The 14,180-nt window shown below is 41.9% G+C and overlaps 1 protein-coding gene across 1 annotated transcript in view; it reads right to left on the reverse strand.

The window, feature by feature from the left end:
* Positions 1-7,300: 7,300 nt before the first annotated feature.
* The window catches only part of Cyria (CYFIP related Rac1 interactor A), a 63,709-nt gene continuing 56,829 nt past the window's right edge, over positions 7,301-14,180 (reverse strand). The window contains exons 10-11 of the mRNA XM_051181647.1: positions 13,176-13,246; positions 7,301-10,272 (exon numbers count right to left, since the gene is read on the reverse strand). Of these exons, the coding sequence (XP_051037604.1) occupies positions 10,209-10,272; positions 13,176-13,246 (135 nt within the window). The 3' untranslated portion in view covers positions 7,301-10,208. The remainder of the gene's footprint in view (positions 10,273-13,175; positions 13,247-14,180) is intronic.

The raw sequence follows: 14,180 nt of genomic DNA on the forward strand, positions 1-14,180 counted from the left end.
GAAAAACAATGTTTAAAAATATGCCAAAACATTGAACGCAAAAATTTAAACCTGTGTATTATGGGAAAAGTTATTTCACCATATATAACTTCAATGAAACCCACATGTTCTAGGCTGGGGAGCCTCAAGGGTCTTTAGTAATGGCTCCCCGTGGTTCTGTAGCAAGGCCTCTCTTGACTTCATTCATTCAATTAACACCTACTCATGTTTGCTGACTTAAGAACCACCCCTTTGGTGGGGGGTTGAGGGAGCAGGGTTTATAACTCAGGCTTGCAGCAAATTCAGTGCAGTTAAGGATGACCTAGAAATTCTTCTGTGTAAGCGTTTATGTATATGTGTGTGTTCATGTTAGTAGACCTATGTGGGCAGAAAAGCATCCATGTGTGTCAACTGCATTCATGCTCATTGAAAAACTAAAGATCAGCCATGGGTGTTGTCCTGCAGAAGCTATCACACTACACTTTCTTAAGATATCATCTCTCACTGGGACCTGAGGCTATTATCTAGATTAGGTTGGTCAGCCAATGAACCCTAGGAATCCATGTGTCTTCATCTCCCAGGTGTTAAATAACAAGTGTGTGCCACTACATCTGGCTTTTTGTGTGGGTGTTGGGGATCAAACTCAAGTCCTCATGCTTAAACACAGCATGCATTCCACCCACTGAGCTAGGTCCCCAGCCCCAGTTGAGCCAGAAACTTTGAAGCGACAATGATGAAAATACTTTTCTAAATAAGTTCCTATCCCATAGTGAAAGCATATAGCCTTACATACCAGGCAGGAAGTATAAGTGGGACTACCAGACAAGGACAATGCTGGGAAGAGAAAGGCAGAGAGAACGCCTCCAGAGAAATGCCATGTAGCTAATGGGAAGATAGGACACTGGGCATTCTCCACTAAGATAAGGCTATGTGGAAATAAATATTTGTGGGTAAATAATTAAGAGAGATAGTCCATAAGAGGCAGGAGCCATTGGCTAAACAGTTTATAATTAATAGAAGCCTCTGTGTGTTTATTTGGGTCAAAACAGCTGTGGGATCAGACAGAACAGAAACTCTGTCAGCAAAGCACAGTAAGTTACTTTGTTGTTAGTGGCACAACTTGGGTTTCAGTTGTATATGAGAGTGGAAACTCATACATATATGACCCAGAACACATTGGGTGGTATGAATCTAGAGATTATATCTAGCAAGATAAAATTATGTGCAAGCATTTCTTTTGAGGAATCCATTTTGTTTGATTAAGGAAAAATAAACATAAAACTTAAGGTGGATAATGGAATATAACACAACATATCTTTTACATATATGGCTATGTATACATAGATGATAGGCAGCTAGAGCTTCAGTGTGTGTGTGTGTGTGTGTGTGTGTGTGTGTGTGTGTGTGTGTATTCTGGCTACTTTTAGGTCAACATGACACAAGCTAGAGTCATCTGAAAGGAGGAAGGGTCAACTGAAAACATGCTTTCATAAGTTCTAGCTGTAGGGAATTTTCTTAATTTATGATTGATGGAGGAGGGCCCAGTCCACTGTGGGTGGTACTACCCTTGGGCTAATGATCCAAGGGTCTATAAAAAGGCAGACTGAGTAAGCCATGAGGAACAAGTCAGTAAGCAGAACCCCTTCATAGCCTCTGCATCAGCTCCTGCCTCCAGCTTCCTGCCCTGCTCAAATTTCTGTCCTGATTTCCTCCAATGATGTACTATGACCTGGAGTATAAGCCAAATAAACCCTTTTCTTCCCATTGCTTTGGTCATGGTCACAGCAACTGTGACCCTAAGACAATATATATCATGGCAATAAAAGGGGAAGTTTAGTTCTAATCTTCACATCCAACAGAAAGGGGGGAAGGAGAGAAGGGGAGACGGATGAAAAGGGAGGGAGAATAAGAGGAGAGGAGAGGACAGGAGAGAGAGAGAGAGAGAGAGAGAGAGAGAGAGAGAGAGAGAGAGAGAGAGAGAGAGAGGAGAGTTTTCAAAGAAGACATCCAAACAGTGACCTCAAAATGACTGGGCCACTACATAGCAGACATGGGAAACAGATCATCAGACAGGAAGCAGTACCTTTATTGTCTGCACATAAACAGGAAAAAATCAGTGGTATGCCAGAAAACTGGGAATGGTGGTGTGGCCTAGGAGAGTGGAATAGCATCACTGGCATATGGTGAATGAAACAGAAGGACAGAGGAGCTTAGATGGTTTGCCTATTGGAAGGTCTTGTGTCTCAGACCCCTGGGTTTGCCTTTGTACTGTTTCTGCAGAATGATAATGGCCATGAGACATGAATGATGTTCTGTGAAATGCAAAAGAATTTTATAGACAAATGCATCTGAGAATTGCTACCAATTGTTTAGTCAGTCCATTTGTGGAAATTAATAATCTATGGAAAATCAGGTAGCAAAATTATTAATAGGTAAATAAAGCAATATCTTTAATTCTGTATGACCAACATTTGTAAATTATCATTCCCTCCCTGGAGAATGCCAATGGGTATCTCTAAGAACATAGTATCTGTTGTGTGCAAAAGCAGACTGGAGGAGAGACAGTGTATCCTGGTGACCTGGGAACAAGGGGAGAAAGGTTGGAGTAAATAAAACAGACTGAGGAGAAGTTGGTATGTTTTGAGACTCTTTATAAAGCACATGTATTATGTTTTGTGATCCCACAATTAATAAAAGGTATAGGGTCTAAGAATGAGCATTTGTGGTGCACAGAATTTTGGTGACTAATATTGGATGCTCAGAAATTTGAGGCCAGCCTAAGACCCACAGAAATTCTGGACTGCACAAAGAGACTAAGTCTCAAAAGAGAAAAGAGGGGAAAGGGAAAAGGAGAAAGGAAGGAGAAAAAGCCATTTCTAGAAGTTTACACTTTTTGTTTGTCCTGGAACTTGCTCTGTAGAACTGGCTGGCTCCAAATTCACAGAGATCTGCCTGCTTCTGCTTCCCAGAGTGCTAGGATTAAGGAAAGGCATGACCTAGAACTGCCCAGCTAAGTTTACCTGAGACAGGAGAGAAGCCCTAGTCCCTACTTCACAGGACCTGTCAGATCTACATGACCCCAACTGGATGGCATTCCCCTACATATGGAATTGGGGTGGGGGGGGATGGGAGGGGAGGGTGGTTAGATTGCATGTGAGAGGGCAGAGAGGGTAAAAGGGAGTGAAGGAGGGAAGAAAGGAGGGAGGGAGGGAAGGAGGGAGAAGGAACTGGGATCGACATGTAAAATAATAAATTAAATAAAAAAATGTTTTGACTCCAAAATTTATGTTGAAGGACAAGTTACTGGGGAAAAGGATTTCTAGTTTTGTTTCCACAGAAAATGAAAAGCTATGGATTCCTTCCAGACTAATGTGGTTTGATCAAGCCAGACCGCCTGAAACAGAGTACCAGGTAATCCTACATTCAAAACAGCTGGACAAAGCAGCCTTGCAGACTACAGCCAGGATTTCTGCATCTTCTTAGAATCCCCCATGACAGCGCCCCTTACCAGCAGGAAGTAGTTTGGAAAGAATGATGCCCAAATTCCCAAATATTGTTTATAAATGTTTGTTTTCATTTAAATGGACTTGGTTATATAAAATATATATCATAATATAAAAAGCCAGCATGGTTCCTGGGCATGTCCTGCTTTCCATTCTGTTTATGTAATGATCAGAAGTCCCAAGAAGAAGAAAAATGCCTTAGCAGTTACCCAGTGGGTTTAGCTTTCGAGGTTGTAGAGCCTTAATGTTTAGAGTTCCAGAGACAAACTTGAGGCATTCAACAAGGCTTGGTGATTCAGATCCAGGCAAGCATGCATTTTCAGGGCAATTGCCTGGTAGTCTGCTATCCAAGGTGCTGAACTAAGTTCTGTAGCTGAGGGATGTCCTAGTTTTGTTTTTGTTGCTGTGATAAAAATACCCAATAAAAAGCACCTTAGGAGAGAACAGGCTTATTTTAGTTCACAATTCCAGGCCACAGTCCTTTTGTATTGGAAAATCAAGGTGGTAGGGGCTGCAAGCCATTAGTTACATCACATTCGCAGTCAAGAACACCTTAAAAGTAGGTATGCGCACATTTATTTGCTTGTGCTCAGCTCCATTTCCCCGCTCTCATACAGTTGAGGACTTCCTGTCTAGGGAATGGTGCCACTTACAGTGGGCAGTATCTTCTTTATTAGTCAAAATCAATAGACACAGCCACAGGCTAACTCAATGTAGACATTCCATCTGGATGACTCTAGACTATGTCAAGTTGATAAATCTATCCTGTGATGAGTTGATTTGTTGCCCTTTGTCCTTCTGTCTGAGTCAAACTCCACATTTTCACCAAAGAGCAGCCTTGCCTGAGATGGGGCAAGACACCTTCTGCTTAGTATTCTGGCTTCCTGCAGTGCCAGCTCTAGCTGTTCTGACTTTCAATCAAGAGCAGTCTGTTTCCTCGTTTGGGTTCTTGGAAGATTAACCATAAGATGCAAGCTCTCTGTTTCCAGAAGAGGTTAAAATATCCTGACAATAAGTATATATTTATTCCAGAGATAAAATTGACTGCACAAGGGAGCAGATAATTTCTATCTGTGAATGCCTCCTAAGGAGGATAAACCAATTCTCACAGATTCATTCCGCACACCCGGGTTTCAGGACCCAAGTTTCATCTTGGCAGGAAGCTTTTATTGGCCAACGACATATATTGAACTCAGCTGTCTGAGAGGCACAGTCTTCGTCTCAAGGAACTCAAGACACTGGAATACAGAAAATGTACATTCCCAAGTAATGTACAATGACCTATATCTGTAGGAAATAAGTGAAATGCAGTAACAACTCAAAAGAATTTGTAGCATTCTGTAGAAGTGAGGAGAAATAGTTATGGAAAGCTCCATGGAGAAAATGGAAGAAAGATTTGGCCTTGATCATCAGGAAGATTTCAAACACACAGAAAGAAAGATGGTGTGCCTGGTGTCATCATTGTGGGAGTGCAGTGTCCCTTGTGAATTTGAAAGATGGAAAATACCTAGTTTTCTGAGAGTCCCTTGCCTTGGTGTATTTCATTCTCTGCATCTATGTTTACATATAACACCACCAACCATGCACCCTTCCCCACAGTGATCGGAGTACTTTTCTCAAACAAAGGGAGACACCTTTTTCAAATACACTGTTATTTAAGGAGAGGACTTCAATAGCCTCCCCCAAGTACTTTCATGTTTATTTTAAAAAGAACTTCAAGGCAGAAGGGGGCTACTGAGCCTTTTAAATCCTCAAATCAGACCACTGACAATGTTAACAGCGACAGGGTGGTCAATGAAATAATGCTCCTCACCTTGAAACAAAACCAGCTGTGAGGCAAACATGGAGAACTGAAAAGTGACCTGGAAAGGTGGGGGAGAGGAAGAAGGGGAGAGGAAGAAGCTTCCAGAAAGCAAGAGGTTTGATGAGGAAACTAGAAGTCTGTACAGAGAAAATACTTCAAGGGGTTTCTAGGAATGGTTCACTAAAGAAACTCATTGTTAAATTCTGAGATGCAACTAGAATTTTACACAGAATAATTTCAAAGGACTGTCTGTGGCAGCATTCCACAGAACCCATATCCATGAATTACTGCATTTCCTGATATTTAGGAATGAAAAGGAGGCAAGGGCCACAGAGGGTAAAACAGTCTCTCCAGACTGGATATGACCAAGGAATGGCTCTCCACTCTGGAAACAGTGCCACGGTGCTCAAGCCTTCTATTTACTGTGTATGAGTCACCTCATGGGACAAAAGAGTGGGGCTTTTCAATGGTTTTCACCTGGGCATGGGATCAATGTCTCTAATGAATACACTTCCAATAAATTCACCAACATTATTTAGCTGTATTGATCTAAATAGGCACACATATACTTTACCTTCCCCCACTCCCAGTTCTCAGAACTTAAGTACAGACAGACACATGCACACTCATATACCCCCAAATCTCCTTTCTTGTTTAGCTTTTTTTTCAGCCTTTGCCCACTTATAACTTTACTACTTATTATTTTACAGGAAAGTGCTCATTCCCATTCCTTTCCTGCCCCAAAGCATCCTTAGTTGTCCGTCTTTCCACAGGCTGCAATGGAAGATCCCTCTTGGAGACCCAAATGCATTGAGCACACATAAAATAAGGTCTCTGGCTGCCTTCAGAAGCACAGATTAAAAGTGATGCTCTAGGAAAGCACCAGTGCTGAAGAGTTACAAGAGCCGTTTTATTGCTTCTGTTGTCTGAAAAAAACCAATTTACACAGAGGTTTTTTTTTTTTTTTTTTTTTTTTTGGTTTTTTTTTTCCCCACCAATTTTGCCAAACTGATGAAGTGCTACTGCATTTAAAAAGAATGAGAGAGCATTTATTAGAGTTTCTTAGCATCCTTGGGCAAGCCACTCTCCCACATCTCAAGGTGCCAGTCTTGGTTCTCCTCCTCTTCTCTTTCAATATAATGAAAGTTGTTGAAATATGTGTTAGACCAGTGATTCCAGAAGCAGGCCTTTGGGGAATTGCATGCCATGTTTGAAGAAACTATGGTGGGGGTGGGGAAGAAGAGCAGCTGGCATGATGTGATCTCCTCAGAGCAGGCTAAGCAGGCTTCTCTGTTGAACCACCCACCTTACCCCATGATTCATATAAAAGCATGGTTTTAAATTATGTATGTACCAAACTTTAATTTTCATTTCACACTCAAAAGTTATGTACAAAAAGAGGCAATGCAGGCAAAAAAAAAAAAATACAATGACTTCGGCAAACAACATATGACAGCTTCAAAGCCCCTTCTAATGTGCAACCATCCTTGCAGGTGTACTGTGACAATGGACTTAGTTCTGAAGGTTGGGGCTGGTGAAGACAAAATCCCAATGTTAGTTATTAATCTCTAGAACAGTTGAGAGATACCTACAATATAAGATTGAGTGAGAAGTCTGAATTCTACTGCACAACTGGAACCCTATATTGGGTAGGTTTCATCTTGCTCTTGAAGAAGCATGAAATAATTTTGACTTTAATTGTGATGATGTCTCGAAAACTTAGACATACCATTCATATTTGACATAATTGTGATAACTAAGATGTATGTTTATGTTGATGAGGAATCCATTAATTAAATATTAAAATACACCCAAGACCTTCTTCATGGCCTTTAGCTAACATTCTGGCTCTAATATTCTGGCTCTGTTTATCACAAATAAAAATATCCATCCTCACCAAGCTTTTGCTATGAATGCTTAGGTGAACATGAGAAGAGTTACCATGCCAAAAATAGTAACATGTTTGGGAAACATCATTTTTGTCTTCCTTCTTGCCTCAAATTAAATAGCTGAGTCATATAAAACACTTTATTTTAAAATTATGAGACATCGATTATGAAGTATTATTAACATTGACATTGACCCTAGTACTTTTCCCCAAACCACTTATGAGTGCTGGATACATCCGCATGCAGCACAAAGGGAAAAAAAAAAGGAATTAAAAACAAATTGTTCAAGGATTCCAGATGTCTACTGGACAGTCTGTTAAGAGAATTGGTCTCCCACAACAATTCAGGAGCAGACTCAGGGCCCACTCCCTGTTAGTGATCACAGACACAGATCAGCCTGTCCTTTTGGTGACCTGAGGCAACTATTCAGACCCTGGGCTTCTCAAAATTCAAGTCCTGTTGAGTCTCATCTTGGAGACAATGGACTGGCCAGACTGAAGCAGACTGACAGCACCCATACACACATTTGGTCCCGTTGAATAGAAAGTCTAACTAAAACTTACACATGTCCTCAACTCTGTGTGTGTGTTTGTGTGTGTGTAAAATCTGACAGACAATACCTAATGTTTTCTTATGTAGCCAGCTGAGAGGCAGCTATGGTGTAGATACGTGGCTTGGGTTCATGGCTCAGGTCTGTGTCTAAGAGCCCAAGAGAAATTGGGCAGTCCTTTCTTTTCTGAAATCTTAATCTCCTCTTTTGAGGAAAGAGCAAATGGACATATGCTCATTAGTAGTGTGCATCTCTGCCCTTGTAGGCTTGAGAGTTGCCCAACTGAGCATTGCCTATGGCTACCAAATAGCACACCCTAAAGTTGAACATTGGAGAATGTCTCACCCTATATGATCACACGATTTTGATTTCCTCTGGATTGTGGAATTCCTAGGTTTGACAAGGTCACAGAAGCCACCTACTGTGATTTTGTTGTGGTGAGAACACCCCCATCAGTCAAGTGACTGAACTTACTTATTCTTCTGATAAAGCGCCAAGGGAATAGGCTTTCACCTCTCCATCAACTACACTGACATACGGGCTGGGGAACCAGCTCTGCCATTTTGTCTGCTGACTACACTAACATAGAAAGCAGGGAACAAGTTCATCCATTTGTTTGTACTTCTTTGTTGAAATGAACCAAGTGTCCCCTTTTTTGGGGGACTCAGTGGAATGTTGGGTAGCCACTAGTCTGGAAGTGTTGGTATTTCACAGCTCCTCTCTTGGAATGTTGCAAACCAAACAATACCATACCCCTATCACCCTAGACCTGACTCCTGGGGTTATCATTCTTCAGCTGTCTGAAAAATTCTCTCCTTCCAGTGGACATATGCAAGTAATAACACAGATTAGCCTCAAACTTTCTATACATGGGTCCATACACTCCACAATATATATTCATAGGCCACATGGTAAAGAGGGAAGTATATAGATTCAGGTTTCCCAACACTCAGGATCTAGTCCTATGTAGAAGTCATCTTGTGTGTCCACATCTTTCCATTAGAGGCCAGGATATGTTTCCAAGACCCCACCCTAACTCAGCTCTGACCTATAGGCAGAATGACTGCAGGCCTGGTGATAGTAATAATCATAAGGATACTCACTGAAAATTATACGTAAAGGAAGGTTGTGGAGTGGATCCTACTAGCCTTCCAGGACTCTTAGCAACTATCTATTTTAGATTTTTAAAAAACTTCATTCATTTTATTTTATGTGTGTGTGTTTCCCTGCATGTATAGAAGTGCACTATGTGCATGTGTGGTATCCATAGAGGGTATTGGATGCCCTGGGACTTGAGTATTGGGTAGTTGTGAGCTACCTCATGGGCACTGGGAATTGAATCCAGATCCTCTGCAACAGCCACAAACACTCATTACCACTGAGCCATCTCTTCAGGCACAAGACTAGCTATTTTATACATGAGGAAGGTGAGGCTAAAAGTGAAATCTGCCAAAGTCTTCAAACCTGTGGAGGCTGACACTAGGAATCAAAATTCCTCCAGTTTTCTGGTAAATAACAAAGTGCCTTAGTTCTCAGTTCTGACATGAACAGTCCATTTTGATAGAGAAGAGGGGCTCACTTACCAAGAGGGGAGGTGTACCTAGAACTCTGCAGACTCCTGGGAAGTGAGTGGTCTTATTTACAACCAGAGTTCCATTTATCTGTCCCCACAGGCAAAGGGTTGACACAGATATGACTGTCCTTATGCCAAATACTCTTTAAGATAGCCACTTTTCCTCAATCCTCCTGCCAGAACCCCTCTATCTGTCCCATTGCCTCTTCATTAGTGAATTAAAACACAGGAATCTTCCTCTCGCAAAAATTAAAAGGGAATGAAAGGGACATAAGCTGAACCAGAAGGAGAATATTTGAATTAATAAAACACGTGTGCATGGAAAAGCTGCACGTGAAGTTTGCAGGCAGAAGGAAGGGGTGTGTGCTGAACTCAGAACACTTGTGCTCCACTCTCCATGTGCATTTTTTAAAATCTTGGGTTCTTCTTCTTCTCTCTCTCTCTCCCTCTCTCTCTCTCTCTCTCTCTCTCTCTCTCTCTCTCTCTCTCTGCAACAATGTATGTGTTTCTTGTATCTGAGCCAACACAGGAAATCAAGTACTTTGTGTTTCTATAAACTATACTCCCAGAGAGATAACATGCCTAGAGTTAGAACAATCCCACAAACTATTAAGAAGTTCGGATTGTTCCAGGTGTCATTGCAAGCTTCCAGCAGCCAGGATCGAAGCTTTCAAATTTGGCCCTCGGAGAAAGGATTCTCATGTCAGACATCAAAAGTAAGGCTCTCAAGTCAATTTATGCTCTGCTGGGTTGAGTCAGTCAGGATACGAATTAAGGTCCATATATTTCAGTGACAAGAAGGAAGTGGTTACGTAAATACACAAGTATTAACATCAATCTGTATTAAATTATGTAAACATATACATCTTCTGAGGTCAGCACACAGATCCTCTTCTGCGAGCAGGGCTCTCTACTGAAGCATCGCCCGAATCTGTTTGGAAGTCGATTCATCATTCAAGTGCTTTGTAGTGAACCTGAACGGGGAAACAGAGCAGGTGTCAAACAGAGCAGGTGTCAGGGCTCATCCAAGAGAAATGTGTAAACAAAAACCATAGCCTTGCTTCTTTATAGATAAAGAGTGAGCCATATTTTGGTGAGCCATATTTTGTTCATTCCATATATTCTCTGCAAGTGTTTAAATAATTTATTTAAACTTTATTTTATGTGCATTGGTGTCAGATACCCTGTAACTGGAATTACAGACGGTTGTGAGCTGCCATGTTGGTGCTGGGAATTGAACTCTGGTCATCTGGAAGAGCAGCTAGGGCTCCTAACTGCTGAGCCATCTTTCCAACCCTGAAAGTTTACTTTTGATTTGACTTTGATGTTGATTTGTTTTGTATTCCAGGTCAGCATTGCAGTCACTCTGTCATCCAGGTTGGTTTCACACTCACAGCAATCCTCCTGTCTCAGTCTCCCTATTGATGTGATTATAGGCACACCCCACAATGCCACGATTCTCAGGCACCTATGATATTTGTTTTTTCTTGTGTGGGGAGTATTAAATTAAGTCTCTCTCTTTTTTTTTAAACCTCATCAAATGATTATAAAGAGGAGACATAACTTATCTCATTTTCTTTCTTTCTTTCTTTTTTTTTTTTTTTCAGTGTGCATATCCTCACTTTAGGGAGAGCCAAAAACAGTTAAGATGGAATGGGGGAATGCGCACATGCATGTGTACATGTGTGCATGTGTGTGTGTGTGTGTGTGTGTGTGTGTTTGTGCATGTGTGTGAGCATGTGTTACGTCAGCTTCATGACCTTCTTAAATTTACTTAACAATGATCTCATTTTCAGGGAGATAAATTTCACAGCACTTAGTTCAACATCTTGTCCATTGAGGCTAACCCTGCTGAGTTACAAACTTCAAATTTAGGAACCCTAAAATTTAAATGTTGATGACTGTCTACTGCAGGGGCCGTAGTTATCCCCTTTGCCACCACCAGGAGGCACAAATGCAGTCACATAACCAGTGCTGTAATAAGAAGCATCCCCTGACTCAGTCTTATGTGCAAAGGATTGTAAAAGATTGACCTGTAACAAAACTTTGACCACATCTTAGGCACTCTGGGTCACAACTTTTCAAATGTGGTAAATGACTCAATTTCACAGGTGAGAAAGCTGGGGGTCAAAGAGCTTCAGTGGCCCCGACCTCAATCACAAAGAAGATGGTTTTGACTCCTGAACGATTGTGACTTTTTCCTGGAGCCTAGGTCTGGCTGTCTTGAAAGCCCACATTCTTCCCATCTTGTCATTTCTCTGCAGGAAACACAAATTCCCATACTGCAATGGGACTCAATGCCCTGATCTCCAACATGTTTTGGCAGCTAGAATGAAGCTAGAAAGTTCCAGAAATTCAGAGGTTGAAGTCTTCTTAATGAATATAGGAAGCCAGCCTTGTGTGCTTACAATCTTCCTTGGGGAAAACCCAGGATTCAGGGCCTGGAGCCTAGGACTGGCTGTCTTGAAAGCCCACATTCTTCCCATCTTGTCATTTCTCTGCAGGAAACACAAATTCCCATACTGCAATGGGACTCAATGCCCTGATCTCCAACATGTTTTGGCAGCTAGAATGAAGCTAGAAAGTTCCAGAAATTCAGAGGTTGAAGTCTTCTTAATGAATATAGGAAGCCAGCCTTGTGTGCTTACAATCTGCCTTGGGGAAAACCCAGGATTCAGGAGGCTCTTATGGTTGTGACTCACTTATTTTCTAAAGATGATGAGGTGGCAACTGAGAAAAACAGCAACTTTAGTGTCTTGAGACTGCTGACTTCTTAATCTATTGAAGGAGAATAGAGCAGTCTTGGGTCGATGGATTGTGATGGTTGCCCTTGACAATGTGACTGGAGGGAGAGTACTGCATGCAGAAATGGGCACTGCCTCATTTCTTTTAGACTCACCCATGCTTACTGTATGTATTCCATTGCACGGGACTGAAGGAAATGAAAGGCTAAGACAACAAGGTCCTTAAGTCTTCCCAATTGGAGTTCTTTATTGGGATGGTTTATGTGCTTCAGCAAATTCATTTGGATGCAGTACAGCTAAGATAACAATCTCCTCCCTGCAGTGGACTAAGCAAATGTATCCTTGGGAAAAGAGGCGATGCCTATAGGGTGGGGACACACTACAGCTGGCTAAATATTCAGGCATCCAGCAGTGAATAACAGGTCCTCAGAGTTGTGACAGCTGCATGTGCGAGCCTCTTGGGGGAGTTTGGACCAAGAAAACAAAAATGAACAAACAAGCAAACACAAAAGGGATGCTTGAACTTCCAGGTCAGTGATTTAGTTTACTTGGATTGCAACCTCAGACCTGAAAACTCCCCTCATCTTCCTACTATGCAGCCATGGTAAGGAGCCCTTGGTAAATATACAGATGAACACCGGAGGCTTTCCTTCTCTGGACTCCACTATTCACAGAGCACCACTGCCAAGAGTCAGGCCCAATACCCATGGGGCCACCCAAACCACAAATAAGTCCTATCTTGGCTCTTTACTGTGTGACATGGAAAATTTATTTGACTTCACATAGCCAGGTATGGTGGCTCATGCCTTTAATCCCAGCATTCTGGAGGCAGAAACAGGTGGATTCCCAAGTTCAAGGCTAGTCAAGACTATAAAGCAAGTTCCAGCACAGCCAGGACTACACAGATAAATCCTGTCTCACAACCCAAAAACTTAACTTACCTCAATTTCTCCCATCAGTTCAAAGTGAATGGTAAACATGGTGCTGCCCTCCCAGCATTGCTAGGAAGATGAATGATATGACAAGGCAAGTTCTAAGACCAATGCTCAGGCTTTTAGCCCCCAATAGTGTCCAAATTTGCAATGGTCGGAAAGGGAAGCTGCACCGTCAACCCACCCTAGAGACAGGCTCACCTGAGAGCATTCAGCAGCCCTTCCACACTATCAGGGGCCTGTTCCTTCAACACCTTTATACAACCTTTCATCTGGAAGAAGAAAGTGCAGCATTTTGTTAATATTCTGGCAATCCTGTCCATAGTGGCATCTGTCCATACTACCTACCAACTTTCTGTAGCAGTTGCCCGGGGAAATCATGAATAAACTTTTCTACCTTCTTAGAATGTTACATCCTTCCATGTACCATCAAGAGGTTCTGTATGACTGCATGCTTCTAATCTCTACTGATTTTCATCCTATACCACAACTGTCCACTTGACTTGTTTTGGGATCAATATCTTGCCTTCTACTCTGGAGCCTAGACCAGGAACAGATTGCTCTACTTGGCACCCAGTTGAGATTGTTTTATACACTCTGTAATTTAATGGTTTGTCTGCTGTAGTAAGAATGTTTCTTCTCTTTTAGCTGTTGACTGGCACACCCTTAATATTTTGTGAAGCCTTAAGTTCACTGGCCCCAAGAAATGTGTGTGTGTGTGTGTGTGTGTGTGTGTGTGTGTGTGTGTGTGTGTGTGTGTTTGCATACATGTAGAGGACCCAGGACAAGTTCAGTTGCCTTTCCTCAGGTATCCACCTAATTTTTGAGGCAGGGCCTCTTCATCCTGAAGCTTGCTAAATAGGCTAGGCTAGCTGAAAAGAATGCCCTGGAGATATGCTCATCTCCACTCCCCCAAGGCTGGAGATGTGAACATATCAACCACATATGCCATTCTTTTTTAAAAAAATGGATTCTTGAGATGAATTTATTCCTAGTGCTTTCAAAGTAAACACTATGCAGACTGAGATATCACCGTGGCTCCAGGAAGGCTCTTTTCATCTCATTATCCATACCTCAGACAGTCACTACCACGTATGTATTTGTGACCCCAATACAACTTTGTATTTATTAGGTAACTCTGGATCAACTAGCCCCTCTTCAAGTCAAGAGTTTTTGTCCCTCATTAGGCCAGTGACTCCTAGTAGT

This window comes from Phodopus roborovskii, unplaced genomic scaffold (genome assembly GCF_943737965.1).
Source record: "Phodopus roborovskii unplaced genomic scaffold, PHOROB, whole genome shotgun sequence".
NCBI classification, from domain to species: domain Eukaryota; kingdom Metazoa; phylum Chordata; class Mammalia; order Rodentia; family Cricetidae; genus Phodopus; species Phodopus roborovskii.